Below are 12,937 nucleotides of genomic sequence, written 5' to 3' on the forward strand. Positions count from 1 at the left end.
TAGATCTGCTTTACTATAGTTTTGCCCATCTCACACCCCCTACTATCTTTGATAAAAGTATTTGCCCTTCTTCATGTGTGTGCATTTAGTCACACTAATATTCCTTCCTCATCTAAATTGCAAGTTGCCTGTATTGAGTTATGAATTGCAGTTACGTTGCGCACATTGCTTTTCACACGGAGAGCCTGAAAGGCAGGCGGGCTCTATAATAAAAACACCTGTGCTCTGAGGCCTAGATGCAATTTATCCCAACTTAGCATGTCTTGGGCCTACATGTGAAGTAGATCTGGCGTCACTACATGAAACAGAGTGGAATCGGCCCCTCGTCCAATCAAGTGATGGGATGTACCGGTTAGGCTGAAACGTGTCTTTCAGTGGGAGGCAAGCCCAGGATGGCACTAGGTATGTTGTACAAACCACAATAATGACTATTTGCAGGACTAGATTAAGAAAAGTATACACACTGCGTGTAACCCGTCTATGCCGCACCAGACTGCATATAACAAATGTGTAAATAAAAAGTAATATGCAAGTTGTAGTTTCTGCACCATTTGAACACAAACCAAGGGTCCAAGCACACGCTGCATTGTAAGAACTGGGCCGGCTCCCAATGCAGGGGACTTTTCATTTTAAGGTTGTCTTCATGGTTCATAGGGGCACGTGGAGGACTGGCCCTGCCTGCCTACTTGCAGAAAGTAGTCTTTAAAGCCATCTTGGCAAGATGGCTCCAGTTGTCCTGCGAGAACACGCCAAGCATTCCCGACTGTATAAACATCTCTGTGGAGGGCACTGATTTTCTGTTCGTGAATCTCGTTTCTGGAAGCCCTCCTACCTTCCTTGACAGTAGCTGTACATCCCCTGGCAGCGAAGAAAGCCCTTAAAACACTGCTATTCTAACCAGGCCAGGGCATTCAAGAGGTCTCTTAGTCACTGTACAATTATTTTTGTTAACATGCAGCAAGCACCAAGAGGCTGCCTCTGAGGTAAGCAGCACTATATGAAGAACCCAAAAAGCATAAGATGGATGCGTTCCATGTCAAGGCCTCCCGCTCTCCCTGCCCCTGAGTTTCTTACCTTGCTTTGCTTCCTGTCCAGGTAGAACTGGTGTTGGCTGATGGCCATAGCCCAGATAGACTTGATTAAGGCAGCACAGGCATACCAGGTGTGCACGGCGATGCCGCCATGGCCGAAGGTCCTCCTGGTCACAGACGCCCTAGAAGCAGAAAGAATGGGCTGAGACTTCCTGAGGATACACAAGGAGGAGACAAGACCATCAGCCGCCTCTCCCGCTCAACGAGGCTCAGGCACAGAGGAGCAAACACAGCCCAGCATGCACATGCGTCATTTCAGAGAGCGGGACTGTGTGAGAGTGGGTGTAGTATACTGGTATTTAGTGTCCTGCACCTTTCCTGGTTCTCTGCCTTGCTGCTCAGCCAGTGTGGTAGTTCTTCGAATATTGGTATGTGTGGTGAGGTAACAGAATGCTGGCATGCCTGTGTGTGGAGTGCCACTTGAGAGGATGGCTGAGCAGCAAGGAAGCTGCTCCTGGTGGGGTTCGCCCTTTCGGCGCTCTACTCTGTACTGCTTATGCCTGATACTCACCTACATCTAAGACGTGTATCAATAAAGCATGCATCTTAATACTACACCTCGGCTTCTTTGGATTTATTACAGTGGGGCAAATGTTGAGGTGTTTGTACTGACAATCGAATGTGATAGTATACCTGCTCAGGCTGGTCCACACGAGGGCCCCTATGCGTGTACTCTTCACCCCGTAAATGATACGAGGCCTACAGAAACTTTCAGGAAAAATATCTTTTGTAGAAAAGTTTACTTTCTAAAATTAACTCTTTTTTTTCAAAGTGTTGTGGGGGAACCAATCAGGGGCTGGGACTTGGGCGCGCCCACACTCTGGTGTCAGCTTCGGTGATTTGACGTTTCCTTTTCATAACATTGTACGCTCGTCAACTCGCAGGCTGGGTGTCTGCACCTCACTTCTGCCTGGCCGGTCACACCGACGAGTGACCCAGGGGCAGGTGTAACAGAGCTGGAAAGGAAGCCTGCACGAGGCGCTCCGCCGCCAGCGCTAGGGTTTCACAGCCCTCGGGAAAGGGCGGCCTGGCTCCTCCTGAGCAGACAACCACCCAGCAGCTGAAAAAGTGATGGCAGGTGGCTTCACAGCCCACAGAACGGGGGATCTGCCTACCAAGCAGCAAACCACCCCGCATACAAGCCTCAGCAAGTGGCGTCATGTGCCATAACACAAATAAAGCAGACGCCCCCACTCCTTCAGTTGGGGACTGACAGACTGCTATACTGGGGTGCAGTTGGGGCCTCACACCCCTGGGCCCTGGTGACACTTGTTGCCCTTAAGGAAGTCGAAGTTAACTCAGACACAGTTACCTACAAGGTAAGCAGGTCACTACTCTCTCATCAGTGACCTCATAAGTAGTGACCGCCCTCCCGAGCAGCCCCACCTACAGAAGCCACTGCAGAGTCCCTCATAAACCTGAGAATAGGTGGGCCGACTTCTGAACAACACACTTATCTACTCCACCACCCACAATAATGGCAACAAACACTGCAAATGTCTTTGCAGACATCAGAACAAATGCAGACTATCCTTAACAGTGCACCTTCGTCACCAACTTAACTTTAGCCTCTAATTTCAGATTATTTCACATTTACGGAATGTTTTAACAATCTCAATATTTCTTCTTTATTTATATACACTTTTTCAATGTGTTACCATTATTTAATTTTCTGAGCAGTAGCGGACCCCCTGAGCAGGCAGGTCCACAGAGCACAGGTTAAGAACTGCTGATTTGGGGTGTAAACCTTACTGAAAAACGAATGAACATTTGATTTGTTCCTAGTAAAATGGGCCATTTTCATACGGGTATTCCATGTTTCCTTTAGTCTCATAAGCATGTCAACAGACAGGCAGAGCATATATGTGTCATGCAATCACACACAGGTTAATAAGAACACTCGATAGTGAGGCACGCGAGAACCACAACAAACGTCTAGAGCACAGCATCTTCTTAGCCACTGTGCTTCGAAAGCACAGTGGCTAAGAAGTGGCTATGCTGGCTGGGGCCTGGCTTTTGATGGGAGTGGTTAGGGGCGGGCCTGCTGGCGGTGCACAACTTGGATGCACGCGCGCCTCTTTTCCGGGGAACCCACTGCTGCTTGCAGGGCCAATACAGGCCTCAATGCTAGTGATGCGTTAGGCAGCTTCGCCTTAGCCAGGCCCAAGCCTAGATGAACGACATGTACTCTCTGCTTCTCATCGCACGCCTGCTCCTCTTGGGCACCCGGCTGGCATCTTCCGCTCAAGCTAGGCCCACTCTGGGCTCCAACCTTGAGCCCACCGCAGGCGCTGCACCAAAGCTGACAAAACTTGGAACTATATATAGGGTGCGGGGGTTCCCCTGACCTGCATCTGCGCTGGGTGGACGAGCCCTGTGAGCGTGGTGGCCAGGAAGCGATCCCGTGCGTACACCACCGCCAGTGTTTCTGCAAGGCCGCCACTTTGTACCCACCACCGAATACACTAAGTTCGTTTTATGTTTACATCGTTTATCTGGTTCCAGTGCGAGTCACCTTTCGGAGGAAGCCAGTTAATATCAGGCACATGTGCAATGAAGCTGACATGATGCAAGAAACGTCTGCAAGACAGAATCGGAACTAAAAGTCTACTTTTTTCTACATAGCACCCAAATAGTCTGCTTCTAAGCGCTGTCAACTTCTGTCAGACAAGAGTGAGTGACTTTCCGAAAAGACATTTGGGGGCATGTCTACAGCTTCCCTCTGAGGTTTGGGCGCTGGGAAAAGTTGATGTTACTTCAGTCAATGCAATTATATATTTCGTGATCATTTTAATGAAATATCTTCATTTATTTTTTTAAACAAAATTACCTAATTGTAATGCCAGACACTGCATCGGAAGAACCCGTGGTATCTCTCCCTCTCCTGACACTAACCATCAGGTGGTCGGCAGAAGACGTGTCAGCAGCCCGCGGCGCTGACAAGACCCAGCCATTCATCAGCCTCGCGAGACAGCAACCCGAGGCACGGAGACATGCGAAGCCAGGGAGGAGAGAGGATCTTTGGAGAGGGGCTCAAACGCAGCTCGCAGGACAGCAGCCCAGCGTTGTAAACATCCGACCACGCAGCGCTGTTTTGAACCCTCGTCATAGGTCGCCCTCTCCTCCCTGAAGAGCCAACATGACGCCTGGGCAGCTCTGGGCTACGGCTGGCTGGACGCCACTGGTCGGCTCACTGTAGCTGACCAGCACTCGCGGCTCTAGCACCGGCTCAGTGTGTGAGTGACAACTGTGCAATGCTAACTGCACCTCCTCGCTCCATTCTTCCAGCCACGAGTGTAACGAGGAAGAACGGGCTCGAGGAATGCCATTGCTGCCCACTCTACACAGTATCCACCCCAGAAGGATGTACGGCGGAGACGGTTTATGCTCCACGCTGTCTCGCATAAGAGCACGGGGCAGGACACATCAACCAGGAAACATGTACATGCACATGCACCCCCTCACCTCACACAGCACCCCCTCACCTCACACAGCACCCCCTCTCCTCACACAGCACCCCCCTCACCTCACACAGCACCCCCTCTCCTCACACAGCATCCCCTCTCCTCACACAGCACCCCCTCTCCTCACACAGCACCCCCTCTCCTCACACAGCACTCCCTCTCCTCACACAGCACCCCTCACCTCACACAGCACACCGCTCTCCTCACACAGCACCCCCCTCACCTCACACAGCACCCCCCTCTCCTCACACAGCACCCCCCTCTCCTCACACAGCACCCCCTCTCCTCACACAGCACCGCCCTCACCCCAGCCCTCCACACATCGCCCGGCATGGCAATCCCAGCGCCTCTTACCTGCGCGGGTCATGAACTTCCACCGAAAACTTCTTCTCCCTGAAGTAGAGGTTTTCCAGCTGCCGCCATTGGAAGATCTGGGCAAGAAGAAAGCTTGGGTTATTGACGGTGCCCCCGAGTGTTGAACACAAGCAGCATTGGTAGAGCCAATCACGGGTCCAGAGCGCCCCTCTGCCCTCCCGCTCACAGGAAACTCCACACAGCAGCCACACCAGGGCCACGCGCGCCACTAGCAGCCAGATGTTCACGGGAGGGAAGCTGTGACAGACCCCGGTTTCTGCGGTGCACCCCGCACGGCTCCAGCGCAGCAGCCTCTCGCCTCCAGGCGCCAGCAGAGGGGAGGGGCGGCTCGAAGGCGGGCCGGGGCGAGCTGCGAGCAGCCCTTCCCTCGCAGAAAGCCAGAGTGGGACGGCCCTCGGTCGACCCAGTCCGCCCTCTCTCCTCCCGCGGGACTCCACTTCCTGGCGCTGGTGTGCACTGGTCCCTGACGGTCGCCGGCCCGGAGAGCCGGCGGGGGCAGCGCTGACCTAAATACGGGCTCGGAGCGGGCTCTAGGCGCGCACAATGGGCGGGCGGCCCCCGCTTTGAAGCCAGTGTGTGCCCGGGCTCAGGGGGCGGGCAGGCACCGAGGGACGGGCGAAGCACGCACGGCTCAAGAGGCGGCGAAGGAGCGCTGAAAAGCCCACTGGGATGCGCAACATCACACATGCCGACACTGCAGACGTGCGCGGCTGAGGCGCCTTTCCAGCAGCGAGCTTGAAGTTTCTTACAATACTTTTACTTTCTTCACAACACCCCTCACTAGAATCAATGCAAGAAGGCCCAGACAAACTCGATTTGCCTTCTACGACGCCGCACATGTGCGCAATGCCAATGCTTAATATAAATAACATGTATGAACATGGATTGGATTGTGAAGGTGTGCAGAAACGCCCGAGGTGATGCACTTTCTATCAAACACAGCAGCTCATGGACAAGGGGCCGAGGGAAAAATGCCCAGAGAACCCACTCCACACAACCACAATTGCAAACCACACCATACAGCGCCAAGAGGCCATATCTAAAGCAGATGCTGAGCTGTTGCAACACCACTACATACAATCGATATTCATCTAATGACTTTTGCATAATTCCAAACAAGACCAGGCGAGGCCACTGGGACCGCATACCGACACCATCATTTAAAAGAAAGGTTTAGGACTTTTTGTTGCCTCAAGTGGTAAACAAACTTCGATTTAAACGTATTTTACTTAGTATGGTTGATGTCTAGGCTCACTGCATTTGGAAGATGTAACAGTATATATTATTAATCTTTGAAAAAGCATTTTATTTTTCACGTTTTCTCTGCTGAAAGCTCGAAAGCACCAGAAGTTTGTCCTCCTGCGGCTGCTGGGGGAGGGGAGGGAAGTAGGCAGAGAAGGGTTTCTGATTGTAAAGGGTGAATTAGTTCCCATGGAAAGCGAGGCGAGGGAGGGGCCGGGGCAGAGGAGTGCGCGGGGCTCTGCAGCCAAGACTTGCTTTGTGGCTTAGTGTGCAGAATGCGCCGAGAAAATGATAGGTTCGCACAAGCAGCTTTCAGGCTCGGCCTCGGTGGCGGCCGAGATAAACGGAACTTTTAATGCGAATACCACAGCCCCCCCCCCCCCTACAGTAACAGCAACAGAGCTCTGTGAAAAGAAGGCACATGTTTTGGTTTTAAAGGATTTAGATGAAACGAGGGTAGCGGCCTGCTAGAGGACTCAATTAGGGGTAGCAGTGCCTACCCCAGTATTTTTGTTTCCCTTTTCCTTCCCTCGGCATCTGATCTCAGGAGACACGAGGGCAGCCGACACTCCCAGAAAGCGAAGCAAGGCGCTACGTCCATGTCCAAGAACTCGAGTTTATGCTCGTCCGTCCGCTAACCCCCTAATCAGCAACCTCGAGGATGTTGAGAGGCTGAGGGTAGGACAAGGGGTCAACTCTTATGTCCCTGCGGCAGGGCAAAAGGTGCATGATGTCACTTCCGCTATTCTTGGAATTTTGGTGATTTGGTAATGTTGTCGCACCCGGTACTACACTCGCCGGACTCCTCAGTGGCCATTGGGTGTGTATGTGGCACTGGCTGTTCTTGTTCAAATCTACACTTTCGAATGACCCTTGACACCCAGCGCGGATCCTCTCGGAGGGCAGTCTGCTTGTTTCCCCTTCCGTTATTGGATACTTTGCTGCTGTTGTCCAGGTGTCGGGTCAGTCCCTTGATTATATACTGGCATGACGTGTTGTGGTGATGCTGGTCAGTACTCCTGCATCCAAGTCAAACCCCAGCTCTGAAAGGCGCTGCTACCCTCACCGCTGTTTCCATGGTGACTGCGGCCCCACACAGCAAACTGCTTGCTCTTGAATAATGCTCATCTCAGGTATCCAATCACGTTATCTGTTCTGTCCCCTACTGTAGGGCCTGTGCTACCATATTCTTAGGGTCTGGCACAATGTCAAAGGGGTGACAACCTGCTCCTTATTTTCTCCTTCAGACCATTCTGGTATGACTTGTGCAGGAGACTCGCATCACAATTACTCGACCCAATTTTGTATCTGTTGCTTAGGAATAGAGATTATTTTGAGTAACAGAGGTACAACCAAAGTGGTACTCATTTTAACATGGGTGACTAGTGTCGGCATGGCCAGGCTGTGACTTAAAATAGTGGGGTATAGGCTCTTTTACCGGTATGCCAGTAGGGAGACTCCCTACCTTCTCTACCAGTGTACATCCATGTAGGGTGCCCGGACTGGGCACCCTATTTCCTTCTGATGATATGTGGTACACATGAGTGTGCTTGGGAACACGAGGGGGATACTTCTGTTTGGATCCCTCCCCTTTTCCATATGTAGTCCCTGAGGCAGTGGCGGCTGGCACAGATCGGGGGTGGAGGGCGGGAGAGGGGTTACAGAAAAAAAAACCATACCTCCTCGCTGCGTCTCACCACTGTCGTCTCCGGAACAGGAACAGAGCACCCAGGCTCCGCAAAGCCAATCACAACACAGCCATGCAGCCTTATGATGGGCCTGAGCGCCATGGTTCGGCGCTCAGACAGGGACTGGGCTTATTTTCCACCCATGCTGTAATGCAGCCGGGGTGGAGAACATGCAAAGTCCCCATGGCTGTTTGGCTGGCTCTAGGCCGCCGGCCAAACATTCATGCGCACTTAGGGAGTGAAAACCACTCCTCCCCTCCTCTGCCAGGAGAGCAGCCCCGCCCAGCCGCCAAACAAGGAAAAATGAAATGAGAATAACTAAAGAGTTATTATCATTTTATTTTTCCTTTATTGATACTGCTTAAAAGCAGTGGGGCAACGCTCCTCTGCCTTAGCTGAGGAGCCGCTACTGCCCTGAGGATTCAAGTACACCCAGTAACATTTAGTGTCAGTGAGTACCACTGTCTTCCCTCACTTCCTGTGCTCCTAGGCTGCTTTCCCATCTCCCTCCCTGTACAAACCATTGTAAGGCCAAGTCACGCGTCTGGTTTTGAATCAGCACCCACTGAGTGGAGCAGGAAGGATCCTTTGTGCTCACCTGACCTACACTATGCCAGCCCAGCAGGTCAGCCTGTGGCCTGAAAGGAGCAACTACTGGTTCCCCAATGGATTCCAAACCAGAAGGCCTGAGGCAAGTGCTGAATACATTGTACCCAAGTGGGGTGGGGCGGAGCTGTAGTTTGAAAGGTCAAGTGTTGTTCAGGCCTTCTTGAGGTGCACTGGGCCACACTCCATTAAGCAAGATTTGGACTTGACTTTATCACTCACACATAACTATCAGCAATTCAATATCTTAATTGTAGTGACATTTACGGAACAAAAGGGGACAAACGTTAAACCAACCCACTCAGTTTTTAACTCGTGGTAGTTCAAATTCTTAGGAATCTGCAGTAGGTGCATAAACACACTTAGCTACCACAGCTGCTAAATCACTCTTTAGGGGCTTCCCACAGTGACACTTTCTCATGCATATTCACTTTGGATTCCCAAGCCCCCTGACTTACAGACCTCACTCCCAACACATAACATTGGAGCCGCAGCTAAGGAGACAGTAAGCCTCGGGAAAATGTAAAGTATGCAGCTTTCTCCGAGCTATAAATAAACTACTGTTTGCTGGTGCAAAATGTAAACTCCAGCATTGAAAAGATGGCTGTCACTTGGTAATTATACCAGTACACTGTGTACAGTCAACACACTCCAGGAGCCTGAAGAAAGAAATGTAGCTTGAGTTTTCTTAATTAAGAAACCTCAAGCAAGGCCTGGCATGCATCCACTCTCATTTCAACCATAAGTGCTTGTGAAAAGATAATCTCCCCGTCGAAGAATGCCCACTTTCCTCACAAGTCTGCATGCCCACAATGGGCTCCAGGCCAAACCTGTATACATAACTATTATTCCATCTCCAGCAGTGGCACTGGAATTCAGAACATGCCAGATGTTTCTCTTGTGGAAGCCTCAGCCTCTGTGCAGGGAGGGAGGGCATAACTTGACACTACTACCCCAGGGGTGCTGGCACGAAGCACCACCCTGGGATGTACACCAGATGCTGCCCAGGCTGCTCCTGTGTCTGCATCGCTGCAGTCACAGGCCTGCGCTGCACTCTGGGAGGACCCGCAAACAGCGCAACCTGGCCTCCGTAAAACTGCTCTGAATAGCCAGGGCCTTAACTCTCTCGGCATTGCCAACTGTGCAGGTGGGGGGCAGCAGCACTTATTGGTTTGGGACCAGGGCCTGTGTGTCATCACCTGACTTTAACCCGGAGCTAGACACAAAAAGTCACAAGGATGGAGGAAGAGAAGGACAGGTGTACAGAGGCAGAGAGACAACTGGGATGAAAGCAAACCAGCAAAATTGAAGATACTGAGACAGAAGATGTGGGGAGGTGGAATCGAGACCGGACAACATTCATATTCCGCAATCCCGGCAGCGAGCTCCTAAGGAATACTTCGGGCCCTTGACGATTTTTGTTTTAATTAAGTACTGTCCTAATGTGGTCAACATTTTCCTTAACACATAACTCTTTCGAAAAACAATACAATACATCAGAAACTAGAATTGCATGTGCAGGGTTTACGGACCAGCCCTTTTCTCATCAAACGGACGGGTTCAGTCCCATGTATAGCTGTGCACACGGCGGTCAGAAGCAGTAACGTTGATTTGGCAGAGAGAAGGCACAGCCCCAGCTGGGGTGCGTGGATTCATTTGCCCATGGAAAGTACCCCTGCCACAGAGCTCTGGGCTTACAGGAGTCTGGAAACCATTGACCCAAACAGTGATCTCAAGATGTCACAGGAACAGAACGTAGCTCCTCCCAGGGCGTGCACAAGCCGCGCCAGATGCGTTAAACATAAAACTGGACTAAGTGGTCCTAGCAGATGGACGCCGTAGTGGCTTATTCATATAACTATATTTATATAACTTCCTATAGTCCAGCAGGTATCCACATTACATTGCATTGTTTTGTGTCGTCATAGCCGGCAGCACTGCCCCCTGTTGACAAAATGTAAAAGTATTTGAAAAGGAGCTGGCAGACCATCAATTCCGTTTTTACTCTTGAGAGCAATACCCTGTCATTATATGGCAACACTAGGGATGCATGAACATCACTACACTGCAGCATCGGTTCCACAAAATGTCTGCTGGTCCCCGCTGGCCTCCTTTGGTGCAGACAGATAATACACAAAGAGGGAACTAGCCTATTACCATATGGCCCAAGGTAGCAGGTAACAGAGATCCACCCCAAAGGTCAAGTTATAATGGTTTTGGTGATTTCTGATAAGGACTAAACATGTCAAGTGCCTTTCTTTACCTGAACAATCCTGGTTTTATTTGACTTGGAAATGCAATTTGCTTTCATGAACATTTGTATTTTAACTAGTAAAACGCAGAAGCATGACTGATTAACTCAGGGTTATTGGTCGAACACTAAACATAATACTAGTCACCGAATGGTAAAATATTTCCTAGTCTCTGAACCCCTCTTTTGACCATAGACTGTTTTCTCCTGCCCTTAATTTAAACCCCTGTATTAATATATATATATATATATATATATATATATATATATATATATATATATATATATATATATATATATATATATCTCAATCATGGTTATTTTGCTTTCCACATAGCTCCATCACTTTATGGCTGAATTTTCTGCTGCTTTGGTTGCATTGGGTGTGCAAAGGCCCTTCGTACTGAGGGAAATGACCAGCACGTCGGCTATTGCCTAGCAGTGTTGAGGAAGCAACAGCTAAGGCAAAGCAGCATCCGACAACACAGCGAGCTCGGACCCCCTCTCTGATGCGGTGCAAGAGCTGCAGCCTCGTAGCCAAGGGCTAGTTCAGCTTCATTAGTTAGTCTCATGCAGCTTTAAGATGGTTCGTTCATTGTTCAGACTCTTCCTAGGGGTGACTAAGGCCACCTCAGCTCCCTTCTGATCTCCGTTGACTCCTCCACTTGAAAATATGCAAGTTCATCATTCCCTTTAGAAGCCGCTTCCTCTCTGCTGATCACAGCTCACTATGAAAACAAGGCATCCATTTCCTTTGCTGATCTGACCTTGTGATGTAACCCAGATGCTCTCTCTGCAGATTTCATCTACTATTAGCGTAAATTGAATTGCCTAATTGAGTGACAGATGTAGAGTCCATGATCAGCACGATCCCTTAAGACTCCCGTCACTTTCCTTCCTAATCCTCCTACTGCTTAACCACTCCAACAGGAAACTAACGAGATACTCCGCGCAACATGAGAAAACCTAAATACATCACACTAATGCATTATCAAAGTAAGCGTCTTACACATGATGTGATTGATTCCCTTTCCCTTTGAATGATGGAAGGATCTACTTCGATACCACAGGGGGTCGGACAGCACATTCCGAATCAGATACTTAAGAACACATAATCTAATATAAATACTACTTAAAATGTACTGCATTTAATATCTGGTCATACAAAAACCTCCTTGTGTGGATCCTGACTGACTGAGCAGTGAACTTGAAGAACATTCTACACGTGCACTGGCGTGATCCAGCCATCGAGCATCGCACAGTGCTATTTATCGTAGAAGTGCAAGAACAATATCTGATGCCCCCAGTTGTGTTATACAGGGTGGTATCAAATGACTAGGCTGTTGATGGTTAGCAAAGCAAGAACCTAATTTGATTGTTGTATAGTATCTCCTCTTAATCTATTAAATGTATGCAGCCTGCTAACAGACTGTTAACTGTGAGGTATAAAGGCCAAGTATGCTAAGGTACCAAACAGGTGGAGTCTCCCTTCCTGAACTACAAATTCAAAACCACAGCTTGTTTCGGAATTTTAGACTGAAGTTTTCATCTGAAAGAACCTTAAAGATCCCTAGTGTGAAATCTGGGTAGGCTGAAGTCAATGTAAATTAATAATAAACGCTGTATGTTACAATCATAGACTAGACACAACGTTTGTTTATCCACTCGCTTTAGCTCCAAAACGAAAACAGTTGTGGGATCCAGTCATCTCATTTTTTGATACATGTGCTCTCCGCTCTCTGCCTCAATCCCCCTTTCAACAGGAAGTCCCTAAACCTCCTTGAGTTCTCTTCATTGTTTTATCTACTTTCCATTAACAAATATTCTACCATCCTTTAGTATATCAATACATTAATAATTGTTGCATATTTTATTATTGCTGGTTATATCTGCAGTTTATTTCCTTTGGAATGTCTCTTTTATTTATTTTATTGTATACTTTCTCTTTGCATTGATTTTTTTAATTTGTACAGGTGATTTATATAACTGTAAATTAATAATAAAAACCGATGAAAAGCGTTAATAATAGCATACAGATCTTTCTGTTGCTCATTACAATTGTCATGTGATTCTCCGCTACATAAAAATGAACTGAGTATTCATTGGCTCCTTGGTGGGCGGGACTAGACAGGTGTGCCCAATGGGAAAACCCCATTTACACGGCCCTGGGATGTCCACAGAAACAAGGTAAGATTTGGGGCAAATAGTGGGACTTTCATG

General features: G+C 49.1%; 1 protein-coding gene across 10 annotated transcripts in view; it reads right to left on the minus strand.

Moving 5' to 3' along the window:
- The window catches only part of FRMD4A (FERM domain containing 4A), an 814,406-nt gene that overhangs the window by 99,400 nt on the left and 702,069 nt on the right, over positions 1-12,937 (minus strand). For 5 of the 10 annotated variants that reach the window (XM_086919678.1, XM_086919675.1, XM_086919669.1 and 2 more), the window contains exons 12-13: positions 4,910-4,986; positions 1,075-1,243 (exon numbers count right to left, since the gene is read on the minus strand). In XM_086919678.1, the coding sequence (XP_086775804.1) occupies positions 1,075-1,243; positions 4,910-4,986 (246 nt within the window). The remainder of the gene's footprint in view (positions 1-1,074; positions 1,244-4,909; positions 4,987-12,937) is intronic. The other 5 variants (XM_086919676.1, XM_086919672.1, XM_086919684.1 and 2 more) reach the window with 1 other exon arrangement.

Source organism: Lissotriton vulgaris, chromosome 1_1 (assembly GCF_964263255.1).
Source record: "Lissotriton vulgaris chromosome 1_1, aLisVul1.2, whole genome shotgun sequence".
Classification (NCBI taxonomy): Eukaryota; Metazoa; Chordata; class Amphibia; order Caudata; family Salamandridae; genus Lissotriton; species Lissotriton vulgaris.